The sequence below is a fragment of the Anser anser genome (genome assembly GCF_964211835.1).
Source record: "Anser anser genome assembly, chromosome: 10".
NCBI lineage: Eukaryota > Metazoa > Chordata > Aves > Anseriformes > Anatidae > Anser > Anser anser.
The window spans coordinates 21,702,048-21,719,831 of NC_139730.1; the positions used below are offsets into that span (position 1 = coordinate 21,702,048).

Genomic DNA, 17,784 nt, shown 5'->3' on the forward strand with positions numbered 1-17,784 from the left:
GTAGAATACTACATAAAAATGTATCCCTACAAGATTACTCTAAAAGTATGAAGATTTGTTTGCAATACAAACATTTAAGAGTCCTAATCACTGCTGTAACACTGATCAGAGTCATTAAAGGATTCAGTATTGGTGTTTTGCCTAAAATTGAAAAACACGAGATTGTTTGTGGTTCCTCCTAAAAACTGTGCGCAGGTTGTGATTTCATTCTGTGAAGCCTGAATCATTTTAGTAGTGTTTCACCTGCAGAAGCTTTTAACTGAAAAGCTGAAGTGATAACTGGAAAGGATGAACACATAAATTATCAAATCAAAAGAGAAATTCTAATGAGATACTAAAAAGTCTGTAATAAAAGTGATCTACCTTGGTTTATACAATAAGATGAATAAAAGAAGGTAGATCTTTTATTTAGTTAACTCTCATTTAACTAAATTTAGGGGAATAATTCTGGTTTGTGCCAGCTAAAGCCCTGGCCCAAAGCATGAATATAAAGCTTAAAAAAACCCACAACACATACCCATACAGTTGTTCCCTCCATTGACTTGCATGTAATCAGGAGGACAGATGCAGGTGTAGTTCCCAACAGTATTGTAACACGTGCCAGGTCCACATATGCCAGGTGTATCACACTCGTTCACATCTAGAAGAGAATAAAAAGGCAGTGAGTGGCCACAGCAGTTTTCTCATTGTGCTTTCAAGAATGAAAATGTCTCAGTAACACCTGAGGTTGGAAGGTACTAACAGAGGACAGCTGAAGGATCTCTGAACAAGGTCATGGTGGAGCAAGGCCCACACAATGGAGGAGTTTGTGGCACAAGTGGCCACAGAGAGCCCAGCTGTGGTGTGAAGATGGGGACTCTAAAGTGTCTAGGCAGCCCAGAGACAGTAATTTGTTTTCTGCAATTGCCACACAAAAATAGCATTTGAGGATCTCATTCACTCCGAATTCCCAAATCCAGACAAGAACCAAAGCTGTTTACTGTGGAGTGCCCATCTCAGTAAGTAATGATGCTAAAACAGACTGATTGGAGGGTTCAAGTCTGTTTTGACTGGGAAAAGTGAGCAACTTTCCCAACTCAAGATGTCATGTTAGTTTCATCAAGAGGCTCTAACATTTGCTAAAATAACAACAACAGAAGAAGTCCAACTTGGTTCCTAAAAGTTCAATATTAGTTCACTAACCTTAACATTTTAAACCATCTTTGACACTCCACTAAGGAAAAATAAAAAGGTAGATCTCCTCTTTAACAGGAAACCATTTGTTGAGCTACATAAGCACAATATGGATGAAGCACTTTGCTTCAGCCTTAATTTAGAACCTGAATCTTTTGTATTTCTGCAGTCCCTGGCACATCATAGGTACTGTATTAACATTATTAACAGTCTGGAAGGCTGAAGACAGCGTGGGCTTTGGGAAATCTAAGGATTTGAGAGGTTGCCTGAAGTTTTGTATCCAGTAAAACCTGATAGTTCCACGCAATATGATGAATATATACTACTGACAGTGCTGGGGGAAGAAAAACGTTTTGCAGTCCAACAAATATTTTCAGTTGGACATTGAAATCAATAGGAGAGAAAATAAGCAGTGGATAAAAAGCACAAAGACACTGTAACCAACCCAGGAAACCAAGGAGCAAGTTAGCTCTTTATCTGACTACCCATAAACCATTCTATTACCCATTACTGGACAGCTATTATTTTATAACTGGTTATTAAACTATATTTTACATATAAATTGTTGTTTTTTCTGTTTTGGACAAAAATCTTATTATTTTGAATATAAATTTGCATATATTTCAACATGGTCAAGAAAGAATTCTCTCTCTCAATGTAAGACTTCAACCTGTTCCAACTTTCCACTGTAAAGCTGCATTGGTCTGCTTATTTTCATTTTCAAAGACAGATCAATTCTGCTACATGTTGATCTGTCATCATTTTATACCAATAAAAGCTGAAGACTAGTTAAGTGAAGGCTACATACCATCACATACTCGAGTCTCTTCATTCAAATAGTACCCTGATGGACACTGACACTGGAAGCTACCAAATGTATTAATACATTTTCCTCCTTGGCAGAGCCCAGGCAGTTCTTGACATTCATCAATATCTGTTCAAACAAATTCACAGACATTATCTCATTTACATTTTTCCATTAAAAACAACACTCACTCAAGAGTTTAATAATTTTAGGCATGTAAAAATAGGAAAAAGTAAACATTACCCTCTAATATAACTGTAATAGGATTTGGTCGGAATCCTTCTCCTCCAGGGCAAAGAACCTTATATTCAGCTGAAAACAAAATAGATTTACGAACTTAAGATAGCAGAAACATTTTCAGCACAATTATCTTTGAAAATTAGTCAAATTATTACAGATAATATAAATGTAAAGTAACCGGATATCAACATTAAATTTTACTCTATAACATCAACTGCTACTCCATTTCATAATGTCAATTGTTTTTGTGTAACAGCAAACTTGCTCAAAAGTGGTAATATTCTGTCTAGATAACCTTTTTGAAAGGCTATTAAAGTTTTTGATTAAGACTGATAAGGTTCTTCAAAGACCTCTTTCCTGCAGGTATACAGTAAATGATCACGTTGTATTGTTGTGTCTAACCCAGGAAAGCTGACTTACTTGTGTTCACAGGTGGGCACTGTTCACAGGGAACTCCCCAAGCTCTGCCCAGAGAGCAGCAACAGGAGGCCTTAGAAACACCCACTCCGATCTCATTGCTGCAGAAGGTGCCACCATTATCTCCACGAGTTTTAATGTCCAGGTAACAGTTGCCAGATCGTGTATCTATTCAGAATGCACATTAACAACAAACATCTTAGGAGAGGGGAAAAGAAATCACAAACAACACCTCAGGATGAGGGATACCCTCAGACAACTCTAATTTCTCGTATAACAGCTAAAGAAAGTGACTTGTGTTGTCCAAGAGAACCCAGCTTTTCCTGCTTGGATAGGACAGTGATGCCACAGCTCTTCAGCCAGGCCTTTTCTCATTTTGATTTACATTGCCATCCACATTTGTACACCCTTCCAGTTCCAGAAATACACTGCTTTCTCCTCTCTATGAGATAAACAAGCATGAAAGCATCTACTTGTTAGGATTTTCAAATACATTTGAATTTGAGGAGCATCCCTATGCCCTCTTAAACAAAAGCAAAAAAAAAATATCAGAGTAACGAGTAATCGGGGCCTAATACAACAGCATTTCCATTGGTCATGAAAGCTGCACCTAGCCAAGCTGCACTCAATGCTCAAAGAGTGTAAGGTGGCTTTATGCCACAACTTCATTTGCCTGCCATCTTGGGGCCAGCTGGATGTTGGTTTAAGCTTGCTGAAATTTAAAATTATCTCGTGCCTGCTGTAAATTGTGGACAGCTATAACAAGCCCCAAGGGCTTGGTTCTGGCAGCAGGGCATTGCTGGCATGTTGCATCACTTCAGGCATATTCCCACTGCACTATTACAACTTCTAAGGCCGGGGCAGTGGGCTGGGAGTTGGTGAGTCTGTTCCAGCCCTCTTCCATGACCTAGGACTTTCACATAAACACACAGAATCACACAATCATCTAGGTTGGAAGAGACCTCCAAGATCACCTAGTCCAACCTCTGACCTAATGCTAACAAGTCCTTCACTAAACCATATCACTAAGCTCTACATCTAAACGTCTTTCAAAGACCTCCAGGGATGGTGACTCAACCACTTCCCTGGGCAGCCCATTCCAATGCCTAACAACCCTTTCAGTAAAGAAGTTCTTCCTAACATCTAACCTAAACCTCCCCTGGTGCAACTTTAGCCCATTCCCCCCTCATCCTATCACCAGGCATGTGGGAGAACAGACCAACCCCCACCTCGCTACAGCCTCCTTTAAGGTAACTGTAGAGTGCAATAAGGTGTCACCCCTGAGCCTCCTCTTCTCGAGGCTAAACAACCCCAGCTCCCTCAGCCACTCCTCGTAAGACTTGTTCTCCAGACCCCTCACCAGCTTCGTGGCCCTGCTCTGGACTCTCTCGAGCACCTCCATGTCCTTCTTGTAGTGAGGGGCCCAAAACTGAACACAGTACTTGAGGTGCGGCCTCACCAGAGCCGAGTACAGGGGGACAATCACTTCCCTAGACCTGCTGGCCACACTACTTCTTACGCAAGCCAGGATGCTGTTGGTCTTCTTGGCCACCTGAGCACACTGGTGGCTCATATTCAGTTGACTATCAACCAATACTCCCAGGTCCTTCTCTGCCAGGCAGCTTTCCAACCAACTCATCTCCCAGCCTGTAGTGCTGCTTGGGGTTGTTGTGCCCCAGGTGCAGGACCTGGCACTTGGCCTTGTTGAACTTCATACAGTTGGCCTCAGCCCATCGGTCCAGCCTATCCAGATCCTCCTGCAGAGTCTTCCTACCCTCAAGCAGATCGACACATGCATCTAACTTGGTGTCATCTGCAAACTTACTGAGGGTGCACTCGATCCCCTCATCCAGATCATCGATAAAGATATTAAAGAGGACTGGCCCCAGTACTGAGCCCTGGGGGACTCCACTAGTGACCGGCCTCCAACTGGATTTAACTCCATTCACCACGACTCTTTGGGCGCGGCTACCCAGCCAGTTTCTAACCCAACGAAGCGTACTCCAGTCCAAGCCAAGAGCAGCCAGTTTCTTGAGGAGAATGCTGTGGGAAACGGCTGCAAAAACCTTACTGAAGTCAAGGTAGACCACACCACAGCCTTTCCCTCATCCACCAAGAGCGTCACTTTTTCACAGAAGGAGATCAGGTTCTAAACAGTTAGCCTTGCAGCCTCTGTGCAACTTCACTTGTAAATAAATATAAGGAGTGTTCCCTTACCAACACAGCCAACGCGGGTAGGATTCAGCTCAAAATCTGGAGGGCACTCACAGGTGTAACTACCAGCAGTATTGACACATGTGCCACTGATGCAGGTTGTGGGATCTGCACATTCATTAACATCTGCAAAAAAAAACCAGCAGGTGGTAAGCAAATACTCCAGGACAGTGCATACCGTAGATATATCAGGTATAATACGCTGACCACCACAAATCCATTAGTTACCAAGTACTGATCTCCAGGAAGTTCTAAAAGTATATACATGTCTTAGAAGTAGAACACTAGCCTGAAATTAATTCATCACTGCACTGGGAAAAAAAGTATTTTCCCTTGAAAACTGATCTATCAATTCACATAAAATATTCAAAAATACTTAAGGGAAAAAGACATGACATTAGCCTGCCATCCAGTACCGTGAATCGGAACTACTGGGCACAACACATCTCTGCCTTGAAGATGTAGACAAAGATGTTATCTCTGCTATATTTCTCCCTTTTTTTCCTGAAGCCACTAGGAAATCAGAAGTTGACAAAAAAGGTGAAAGAGGAGTGTGGAGAAGGCTGCCAGTCTCCATTTGAGTATAATTTCCACTGACCTTTCTCTCTGCGTTATACAGCAGATTTCCTTTATATTCAGACTGATTTGTATAGCATTTTAAAAGAATTTCCTAAGGAGCAGATTATAACACTAATAGAAAATTAAAAAGCATGTTGTTCGAAATCATCTTTACCTGTGCAGTTACCACCACTTCTGTCCAGTTCATAGCCCACTTCACACTCACATCGGAAAAGTCCAGGGAGGTTATGACAAGTACCGTAGACACAGATGTTAGGAAGTGAGCACTCATCAATATCTGATAAAGAAAGAGGAAGGGAAAAATATAAGGTTTCTGTATCTTTTTTAATATAGATACAGAAAAGTTCAGAAAACATGAATCTGGAAACCGACTGCTCCTGCGCACTGTGTAAGATCAGAGAAGAATAACATGCAAGATTTACACTTGAAGCCTAAGTAATCTAATCCATGGCCTTTTTTTGTTTTTTTTTTTTTTTTTTTTTTTTTGTTTGTTTTTTTTTTTTTAGGCAAAAGACTCTTTCCAATGTCACTAGAGGCCATAACAGAAATAATCTGAACTTACTCATAGGCTAACCTGACAAGTCGCAAAATTAAACATGGCAGGAGATATTCTTTAAAAATGAAGTTCATCCTAAGCCAGCAGCCATCTCCAGAAAGCTGAACTTCAGCAAAATAAATTAATAATGATAAAAAAAAGGCAAACCCCCCCCCACATGCTTGTGCACAGAGGTGAATTTGATGCTCATCTTCAGGTTTCTGCATTTGACAGATCTTGAGGTTGGCACCTGAAGCTCACTTCTATGTGCTGTTTGTCTAAATCATTGTATCTGATTCATTATTTACTGAATGCTTTATGTATTAGACAAAGAACAACTAAATGAAACAATAAAAAAAGTGTGTGTTTACAAAGGACCTTAAAATACTGTGTTTTGTGTACACATCCGAGACATCAAGGGAAGTCTGTTTTCACAACAGAAGCTAGGCTCTATGTAAGCTATTTAAAGTTAGCTAAAAGGTTTCAAAGTAAATTGTTGCATGAAACACTATGAAATCTAATATTCTTTTAATCTATGCAAAAATTCACTCTCATAAATTATTTCTCTTGGTAGATTACTAAAAAAAATACACAGAATACTTTTCAGGGGAAAAATCCTACTTATAGTGATGTACTTACGAACTCCCTCACATACTAGTTCTTATGAGTCATTAGTATGTCAGATGATACAGCCGCTGCTTCTGGACTGACTGATGAAGTGATAAGTGCTATACAAACTGGCTTTCATATATCATTATCAAATATATGCCCTTAAACACATTGGCAAAATAGGTATTCCTTGGGTTTTGTGAATCTTTTTATATGAAAAGCTCTTACTGAAGAGTAGTAACCAGTTCAAAACAGAAAAAATACTCATGGGATTTATTTTTTTTTAATTTGTATTTTTTGGTGGTCATATACATTTTCTGCAAGGCTTCAATTTCTGATTTGGCATTTGGCAGAAGCCCTCTTCAAGAAGGCTCACTATATTAGCTACCAAACCAGCGTTTTTCAGCTTCACGTGCACTAAGGCAAAGTAACTGTTTCTGTTTAACTCTTATGAATAAACTGAAGAACTGTGTGCATATCGACCAAGATGAAATGGCAGTTGACAATGCCATTTTGATCAGCAATTACATCTACTAATAATACGTGGAAAAACAGTGTCCAAAAAGCTGTCCTTTCTCTATACAATAGGTAAATGAAGACCCGGGGGTCCATGATAAATATTGGCATCCAAGAACATAAACAGAAAAAAAAGCAACTATTGACAGTTTTCATGAAGTTCTCAATAAAATCACAACTGCAACCAATTGTAAGATTTTTCAAACATAAAATATTATTAAGGCTGAATTTGTTGAGCGTTGTTTAAAGCTTACAGAGAATTACCTTCACATGCTTTCCCATCCGGACTTGGCAAAAATCCCATATCACATTCACAGCGATATCCTCCTGGGGCATTGAGGCACTGCCCATTTTCACAGAGATTTAAGTTTTCTGAGCATTCATCTAGGTCTGTAAAAGAAAAAGAAATTGGAGGTTTACAGTAAACATGGTTTTCTCAACAACATTTGTTTCAGCTGAAGTATGCAGCGTTCCAAGGATTTTAACTATTCTTTTAGCTCTGAACACTTGCAGAAGAAACTACACCCTACTTATATGCAAAAGCTATTACATGTAACAGCTTGGGATATTTTCTACATGTTGAAAATGCAGCTTCTAATCAAAAGAAAAATTAGCAACAGGTACAGGCTGATAAAGTAGCTACAGTTAACAACGGTTGGAAGCCGTACACACAGTCAAATTTAGACTCAGAATGAGCACGTGAATTTTATTATCGTTATTGTTTCTATTACAGCAAAGCCTAGAGGCAGCAACTGAAATAAGAGGTTTATTGTGCAATGAGCAAACATATGGTAATAGACGGTCTCCATGCCAAATAGAAAACACTAACAAAAGTGGCACTGAAGTGAAAATAACTTGATCAAAATCAAACTGCAGTTTAACAGCTGATGAGAAAAACGGCCTTGCTACTGGGCTACGCTGCCCTTCAGGTAGATTGTGGCCCCTATTTTCTAGCTGACATTTTATACATTACCAAAACACCCTACTTGCTGCAACAGAGTCTAGCTGTCAGTGTGAGCTTGTTACAAGTCCATGGCTGGCAAAGCAAAGGTTGTACCTATCAGGGTGAATGCTGTATATTTTGGCAGAGAGCTTACAGAATATTTGCATACCCTAGTTGGAGCCCCAGCCACCTCTTGCATCCACGAACAATAAGCTTTCCTTTTTTTTTTTTTTTAAAGCATTCAACTGAATGCAGAATCTCTGTAAGTGCTCTGAAAGATGTAGTTTATAGACTCCTGGAAATCATCATCTGGGAAATTAACAAAAAGCCCTGCAGGTTATGAAGGCCACTAAGGAAGCTGAATCAGATTCAAGACTAAATTATACAGACTCGATTAAACGGAATCCCAGGGCTCATTTATAAATTGGAATGATTCAAATTCGGCCTTAAACCTGCTGAGCCAGATTCTCAGATGCCATGAAAACTACTGTCATTGATAAAGCACTGCTAATTTGCACCAGCTGAAAATCTGGCCCACCAACTGCCTTCCCATTGCTTTATCCTCAACAGGATCCCCCTGCATTACCAGCAACACTGAATTCCTTAACGTAATAGCAGGGTTCCTGATGACTAAGCCTATGTGAGCTGATCCGTTCTTCAAAGCAGAAGACTGAAGTATGGGTGGGAAACATTTCTCTAGCAATACTTTATAATCGTATTTACAGTTTATAAAATGAGGTTTTAAAAGCAGCTACCTCCATCATTCTACATGTCCTGACACCATCTTTCAGGATGATGCAGTAAATAGGGCAGATAGCACAAACTCACTTGTGAAAAACAAAACAAAAACATTTTTAGGTAGTTTTATAAAATAATTTTAATAATGTGCCCTACTATTTAAATATTAATGTTGGCAGCCAGTGGATTGGGTAACTAATTGGATGAATTATATGACGAAGCATTGTTTTAGTAAGTTTGCCACCCACTCCTACTAACAAGAAAAGTTCAATGAAAACTTGCATTTTAACAAAAGAAAAATTGACTGCTTTAGGTATAATACTCAGTATCTTTAAAGTTGTCACAACTTAAAAGAAGTAGAAAACAATGGAAGATGACATTCGAGAATAACTTCAAATCTTTAAAAGCTTTTTTTTTTTCTGTATTGAATCATAGACTAACTTAGGTTGCAAGAAATCACTGGAGATCATCTGGTCCAGCCTCTGCTATAAACAAGGCTAATTTCAAAATTAGATCTGGTTATTCACAGCCTTGCCCAGCTGAGTTCTTAGTAATTCCAAAGATGGAGATCTTACAATATCTTTTGACATCTGCTGCAGAGCTCAAGTGCTATCTGCTGAATCAGCAACCTAATTTGGGGAGCACCAGGCCTAACGTAACACAATCCTGTAGCTGATCTACACTTTGTATTCTAGTTGAATGGGAATTCTGAGTACAAAAGTTTCCATTGTGGATATTAACTCAATGGTATTTGTGTTTAAATTATAACACTAATAAGCCTAAATGCCAGGTGAATATGCAAGCATGGTACTTGTCTCATTCTTAAGAAAGCTTACCTGTACAAGTGAAGCCATCCCCAGTATAACCTTCTTTACACAGGCAACGATAAGAGCCCATTGTGTTCTTGCAGTCAGCATGTGGACTGCACATGTGGGTTCCATTGGAGCACTCATCCAGATCTTTAAAATAATAATAAGAAAAACAACATTAGTTTTTTTTTTTAAAAAAAAACACAACATGAATACACACTTTAGGCAGTATATGACATGACCAAACCTCTACTTCAAATTATCTTCCGTAATAAAACCCACACATATGTCGGGTCATCTGACTGGAAAAGCAGTCACAGCTTATTTACAGCCCAACAAAGAACGCTGACAAGGTAATTGTGAATGAGGAGGCTGCAGGGCACCCTCCAGGCTAAGACCTTCTAGGATATATCCTGTTTTCACAAGGAGTACTGAGAGACCTCTCACAGTCTCCCATGAGACACAAACTTTCCTGAAGTACACACAGTCTCTCTCCGTGGTCCAGTTCACTTCCATCATCACACTCGCCAAATATGAGATAATGCCGATTTCACAGTTACCATGGCAGAGAATTCGCCCTCCAATGGATCATGTCACATTGACCTAATGAGGATGATAAACATTTGTCTTCTCTATTTGTAGGTGTGGTATTGTTTTTTCCAGAGTCACCAAGACCCAGTGCTGATCAGACCTTACAAATAAATGCATACAACACTCACCTGTGCACTTGATACCATTCCCAACCCAGCCAGGGCTGCAGCTACATTTGAAACTTCCCGCTGTGTTCGTACATATGGCATGTCTATCACAGTTATGGGCTCCAATTTCACACTCATTGATATCTGTAAAGACAGAGACATTTGAAGAGCTCATGGATCAAACTTTCTCATAGCCAGCCTACTGATAGAGGAATTTTTCAAGACAGACAATGTGAACAGACGAGATCAGATCTCAGACGAGTCTCTGCTGCCCATGGACTCCTGGAATGCAGCACATCCCCCACAGTATCTGCAAGGATGCTGATGAACACCAGCTGGGTACGGTACCACCTTCAAACTCCTCCTAGCATTATCCCCAGGCAGTTAATGAAGCCAGGTTCTGCTTTGCCAGAGATGGTGGAAGGCGGAGGATGGGCTGTACCACTGCATTTGATGGGACAGCTGATGGACACAAAGCTCATCAGGCATGCAGTTTAGTAAGAGCTCAGGAAACCTAACACAATGGAAAAAGTCAGCATCCTTGGAGACACCAGGCAGCAAGTCATCCAAACTTTAACATATGCATTCATGCCAGCACATTCTATTTCAATACTTTCTATTTTCACCTTATTTTGATTCTCGGGCGTTCTCCAGCAATGTTGAAAAGTATAGACATTAAAAAACAAACTTATCTTCATTCTGCCTTGTCACAAAACAGTATTAATACTCCATATAAGTACTTGGAGAATGTGTAAGCTCAAAGGCAAAGTTTTTAGAAATTACTACTGGTAACTAAAACAAAGCGGTCAGGAATTTTCTTACACATCTGAGCTACAGTGCTTTCTGTAACCAAGCTCTCTCTAACTGTGCTTTACATCCACACAGGATGCAAATTATCTAGACTTCACATCAAACCACTTAATATTTATATCATTTTTTTCACCCTCCCAGATACTTTTTGCTGTTGCAATAAGTCAAATCATGCCATCCTGTTAAAAGCTGATGGAAAGGGAAATCAAGCTCATGAACTCTGCATGATTCCATACACAAAAACCCATCTTAGACCCCTTTTGAGAAGATGATTAAGAGAGGGTATCATCCATCAACCAGTTAACAGTCACTGGGGTTCTCAGCCCCAAACCCTCAGACCTCATCTACCATTGTACCTAAAAGCAATTAGCTCTTTCAAGAGGGCAAAAGAGTGGAGCCACCGGGGAGAGCGTCCAGGTAAGACCTTCGCCATTTCCTTTATAAACATTTCTTCGGTTTTCTGCCCACCCTTCTTTAGGCGTAAGGCTCTACGTCCTTTCTGTATAACCTGTACATATACCCTGCCTTTTCACAAAGGCTACAGGCAACTCTGAGAAGCAGATAACATATGTCTTGCATCCTACAATTAAATTCTTGACTCCAGATTTTTTTTTTTTAACTCTGTAGTGAAATTGCATCCAATCTTGTCTGAGTTTTTCTAAATGAGACATTGCTCTGAATCAAAACTCCAGACGTGAGTATCCTCACAATCTGAATGCTGAAGTCCAGATACAGATCTAAGTCTGGCAGCTGGAATCTATTGTTAATGAAGGCTGACTGCACCACAAAGCCTGAAAACATGCAAATGGACACTTACTTTTTAGAACTTAAAGGGGGGGGGCAGATAATCTCAAAGCATATTTGCCTTCAGTATGTGCAGAAACTCATACGAAGATAACATTACCCTAAACAGGAAACTAGTGTCTGTTAAAAATCTTAAGGGTGGTCAGAAAAAAAGAAAAAAAAAAACACCCTCATTCTGGCTTGGACTAAAGGGAAAGACTAAAAGGAATTTCTAGAGGTCAGTTACAGTATACATTGACATAAAAAAGCTGAGGCAAACACTCTATATTTTAACCTTTACGTGATTTTTTAAAACCAAACTGTTAAACTTTAGCTAGCATTAAGATTGCACTGTATTTGATTATTTGATGCTTTGAAACAACCAATATCTTCCTTATACCCTCTGGAGCACAACAAAACAACACAAAAACCATCATCAGTTGAGTTATTTCTGCCAAGAATTCTTCTAAACCACCAGCAAACACAAACAGAAACTTGCATGCAACAGCTCCACCACAATGAAGTCACGTTCAGGCTCAATTTTAAGGCAATCTAAAAACAATTTTTAGTTCTACATAAACTGACTGTGGACTCCATCCCATTTTGCACTGGCCCACTAACAGTTTGCACCCCATTAGTATCTCCCAGTGGAAGAGAAAGCAATTGCTGCACTTTCTCACAGCTTGTGAGCTGAACACCTTCCCCCATGCCAGCCGTCCTTTTCCCCCATCAGCTATTTGCCACAAACACTAAAAAGCTTGGAATCTTCTGCAGGATGAAAGTTGTGAGCACAAATCTATATCCAAACAGGGGTATTCATAATGGGATCAACTTTATCAGATATCATCCACTAAAATGCCATTCTACTTGCTTTGATCAAAATCCTGAAATCCTTTTGAGCTTTTATCCACCAAAAAAAAAAAAAACCCACACCCACATTAGATTTCACTACTTTTTACCTGGGTAAATATCAAATAGGGAATGCAAAATACATTTTCTAATGCCATCTACCTTCACAGTGACGTTGCTGGGCTTATTTCATTGATGTACGGAAAAGCTTTCACATACTTAGATGAAAGCTGATTGAAGCATGTATAATACTATCACCAGCTTCTTCCCAGATTGTACTTATTTTCAAAGCTATCTGCATTTAACTCACACATTGTTCTGCTGTAATCCCTATTTTCTCCTTTCACTGCACAGCTGAGGTATAAGCCTAGATTTATTGCACTGCAATTACTTCCAAGGCAGAGGAGATCTCAGACCAAACACAGTCATGTGTAAATGGGGCAGTGAAATCAATGGAATTTATGCCTGCTTATACTGGAGCTTAATATGGATTTAGGTTACCATAAGTACTGAATTATGACTTCACAGAATGAATCAAAAAGGAGAAGTTGAGCTCTGTAGGGGAAAATTAATTAAACATAAATATCTTTAATAAAAGCAAGAGTCCAGATTGTGCTGTCTGCATGGCAGTACAAACAGTACTACACTCTTCAAATAGCTCCAACTATTTTCATGCAATTGTTTGAAGAGCAAGGCATTACTCAGACTGAGTAAAGGTATCACGACCCAAAGAGCACACAGGAGAATGCTGCTCTAGTCAATGTTTCACAGAATTATGGCCTATTCCCATTGACTTCAGTGGGATTTTCATTAAAGACTAAAGGAGTGAGTCACTGATTTATATCAACCTTCTCCTTCTGCCTCCAGTACGAGTCTGTGACAAGCCAAGGAAAACAAAGACATTCCAATCCAAGACTGACACTGCATCCCCAGCCGGTCCCACTGTGCCCCAGTCCTGCTGCACACATGCTCTCAGCTCTGTAATTGCACAACTCCCATTAATACTAAGGGAGTTGCCTGCTACAACAGATGAGAATATGCGTGATAAATAATATGCAGATCTGACATCATAACAATCCCAAGCACTATGGGGAAAAAAAAACTGTCAGTCACCCTATTTTGTTGGCTCTTTCAGTTCTCTGGACCAATATTTTTTTCTCTCAAGCCTTTGGCAATTAATAAAGCGTCTCTCCCATTAATCAAAGAGGTACAAGTGTTTAGGGCTATGGATGTACAGCAAAAATATACGCCTCACCCATACCTGTTGTGTTGGCACTATGCTTGCAAACATGTCAGCCAAACGCAAGAAACAGCTAGCCAGCACCTGCACAGAGTCCCCACACAGTTTGTAAGTGCATCATTAAAAATCAGCCAGAGAGAAGCACAGGGAGAAGTCACTTTATTCTTGCCTATACTCTGGAAACATCCAAATGCAGAGGAATCTCTGTATTTGAACAAAGAAACACTAACCCATGACAATTCATATATCCATCACAGGGCATGAAAGCATCAAGGTACGCCGTGTACATTTCCTGTTAAATTTCACTGGGGATTCAATAGCCTATAAAGACTCTTAGCAAAGCATGAATTTAATTCAGTCTTCACCTATAAATTAGTACTGTTTGTCAAGAATAATCCAAATCCCTTAAGCATTTTCTGATTTTTTAATTTTTTGGCACTCAATTTTTTTTATATATCTGTGCATTTTATTGCACTGACGTTCCACTGGTATTTCGAGCCTGGGCCTGATTCCCACCAGACTGGTCGTCTGGTGGAAGTCACAAGGCATTTCCTCCTCCTGGGATGCTGCCCATGTAATCAGGTGAGGAAAAGGAGCTATTAAGAAGGAATGCTTCTCAGAAGGGAGAAGACAGTGACTTCTGTCTTCTATTTCAACTTAGCACTCGTTTCAACATATGAGTGGAAACATATATGGAAAAATTCCCCTATTCTGAGTTCTGTACTTGGTGAAACTGTTTTCTTCTTTTGGACTCATTCTCGGATTCTGTTTAGCATACTGCAGTGTAAGCTCCTCCTGGAGTTTCCCATGGGTCAGGTCTAGCCTGCTATTGATCCTTACATCATCAGCCCGGGGTGCAGCATGTTGTTGCTGGACAGGCACCTACTCACAATGCACTCCTTCTGTAATACTCCCATTTGGCAGGCAACCTCGTAATCTTATTATCTTTTGGTATTTGGCCTGACACAGCCAGCTCCCAAATTCATAACGGGAAATGTATTTGTTTCACTGATACCAGAATTCTCTTGTGCCATCAGACTGAAGCACAATGTATTATTAATGGCCAGAAGCCAAAGGCAAGGAAGAGAAAGGCAAAGCAGATTGTACACACCACAAAGTGTTATGGACCTACTTCTGAGGGCAAATGACAGGGCTCACCTCTTCCTTTCACCTTATCAGCTGTCTTTCTCTTTTTAGCTGTGTTATTTTCAGCCATGCAAGTATTTAACAGCACACACACACTCCTCCTTTATCCATTAATATCATCACTACTGAGTGACAGCAAGTAGTATTCAGGACCAAACCCTCTAATCTCATCCAAAGGCCAAGGCTGAACACCTTCCACCAGCCTTTCTCCAAACAGTACCAGAGTGGCCCTCACAGAATGGCCCCAAGCTTGCTGTGGAGAAGCCCAGCTGCCCATTTGAGCACATCTACATTTTATCTGCTGACCATCTCAGGTGACTTCTGCCCCAGGGTCACCTCACGCAGTTTGGCTTTGTGAAGAGCAGCCTAACCCAGTCCAAGCACAGTTTCACCAGGAGCACACAGCCATAACTAGCCAGGATGGGTGTAAGAGAGTCATAGAAGAATTTGTTCCTCTGAGAAGATATCAGAGCAAGTAAAGCTGAGGCTCTGCATCAACAGTGAAATACCGCATCCAAAGCAGTGATGAATCACCAAATGCAAGTGCCAATACAGGATTCCATCTCTGCGCAAATACATGAATACTTTATTGACAGAAAAAGCAGATAAATTTGTTATAAAACTCAGCAATCTGGAACAGGGATAGGGTAAAGCTTTGCAATCTTTCCTCTAGTGGCTATGAACCACTACTTGCCTAGAAAAATCTAAAATGAACTGCTCTCGGTCAGTCTTGCCACAGTTTGCTTTGTGAATGGAATGCTTTTGATCATTTGTAACATTTTGCCTCAGAAACCTGCATTCACAGTGTATATTTGTGTATAAAACATTTTTAATTTTATTTTTGTTACTAAGCTCTGTACACATTCTTACTGAGAACCAAGGCGGGGGGGGGGGGGGGCGGGTAAGGCTAACATCTGTGTGGGATGGGAATGCAAGTCAGTGGGTGGATTCTGAATACTGTTACATGATTGGTGAAAAACATGTTTATTTGTTAAAATGGAAACAATCAGTAATGACAAGGGAGCTGAAATATTTAGACAAAACTGTAATGGAACCCAGAGGACGTTATTTAATTGTTCTCATGAAACAGAGAACCTCCCATTCAAAGCATTGTACACATTTTTGTAATTTTTTTCCATGGGAGTTCCTAAAAACTGTGAATGCTTTTGAACTGTCTGCACGACAAGAATTGGGCCCTTGTGTCAAGGCGCTGTTGGTAGGGTCCCTCCAGAAGAAGTCTTGAAGGATGCTCTCATGGGTTCTAGTACCTGGGCCTAGGAAATTCAGCTCTGGCACTTAGGCTATGCAAGCAAGAGCTGTGGAATTCAAAAGTCTCCACCAGTAAATCAGACTTTTTCTAAGTCAGAATGTGAGAATCTGCACAATGGGACCTGTTTCCTACACTTTGGTCCCTACAAACAGTCTCCTCAGCACGAAACCAGGCTATGAAAGTCCTCCTCTGCTTTCTCCCTTCCCCAAAGACTTACTTAAATCCAAACAATTTTCGTGAGTTGAGTATGGTCCCACCACAGCTGTATCAGCACAACTGATACTTCATCATTTTGTTCCTTAGGCCACTGGCCTCTTTCAAATTACTGAGGGTTTCTATGGCATCTGCCGTAAGTTAGGTGTCCTGGTGAGTAGCATCCTCCCTGGGACACTGACACATAGCCAGGATAAACAAAGAATGGGCTGAGAGAAAGGTAAGTACATGTGAGGCGGTGAGAAGAGCCTACATGGCAGATAGCATCCATTCAGAGGCCAGGCTTGGCTGGAACCAGGAGGGAGGGATTTCCCCGCCCCTGTTAATAAAAGAGTATTTATTGGGACATTTGCCACTACCTTGTGTCACATGCTGCCAAAATGGTGTCTGTTTCCAGGCACTTCCCCAGAAGCCATACCTCAGATTCCTCCCTTGCCTCCAGGACCTTTCTCTGCCTTTTGCCTTCTACTAGTTGTTTCATCTTCCCTGACAGCTCCTTACTATCACTCATTATACGGTGTGATAGCTGTACCATGTGTAACTGATCAGCATGAGGGATTTCAGGTCTAGAGAACTGAAGATCTTTACATAATTTAGGGCAGAAACAAAGAACAATGAAATATTGGTCTACAGGGTACAATTAGGGTTTTCTTGGATTTAGATCAGTTCATGCGTAAGTCAAAGGCAGCTGTTACTAATGCATAGCTATTCATCCGCAATCCAATATGCAAAGTACAACTTCAGTTCTCAGATTGTTCTATGAGAGCTGTTAAAAACCAGCCTCATATATCTGGGGCACTTACAGAAGTATATTATTAACTCAGTACAATAAGAGCAGACTAAGAATAAGAGTCTCAAAAACATTGCCAAAAATGTGTTTACCCTAAGTCTACATTAAAAATTATATTAAACATATGTTTGCATTCATATTTTGGAAAAGCCTAAGACTCTCAACACCTTGGCTTGAGACACCAGCACTAGGATTATTAATATCATGCCCTTTAAGTCTGTATATTTGAACCTCATTTCTGTTAGCTGGCAATATATGAATTAATGCAAATTCTGATTTTGCTGATATAATGTAGTTGGGTAGCTGTATTGGTGCTGCTTTGCAAGAACTGAAAATATATTTTAACACATATTTCAAGCCATTTGTGTTTGCCAAAATAACGCTTGGAAAAAAGACCTGTTATTTGC

At 40.2% G+C, this 17,784-nt stretch overlaps 1 protein-coding gene across 3 annotated transcripts in view; it reads right to left on the reverse strand.

Moving 5' to 3' along the window:
- The window catches only part of FBN1 (fibrillin 1), a 157,676-nt gene that overhangs the window by 31,132 nt on the left and 108,760 nt on the right, over positions 1-17,784 (reverse strand). For all 3 annotated transcript variants that reach the window (XM_083850113.1, XM_083850114.1, XM_083850115.1), the window contains 9 exons: positions 10,298-10,420; positions 9,606-9,728; positions 7,353-7,478; positions 5,583-5,705; positions 4,853-4,975; positions 2,639-2,803; positions 2,222-2,290; positions 1,982-2,107; positions 518-640 (listed from right to left, as the gene is read on the reverse strand). In XM_083850113.1, coding sequence (XP_083706239.1) covers positions 518-640; positions 1,982-2,107; positions 2,222-2,290; positions 2,639-2,803; positions 4,853-4,975; positions 5,583-5,705; positions 7,353-7,478; positions 9,606-9,728; positions 10,298-10,420 — 1,101 coding nt within the window. The remainder of the gene's footprint in view (positions 1-517; positions 641-1,981; positions 2,108-2,221; positions 2,291-2,638; positions 2,804-4,852; positions 4,976-5,582; positions 5,706-7,352; positions 7,479-9,605; positions 9,729-10,297; positions 10,421-17,784) is intronic.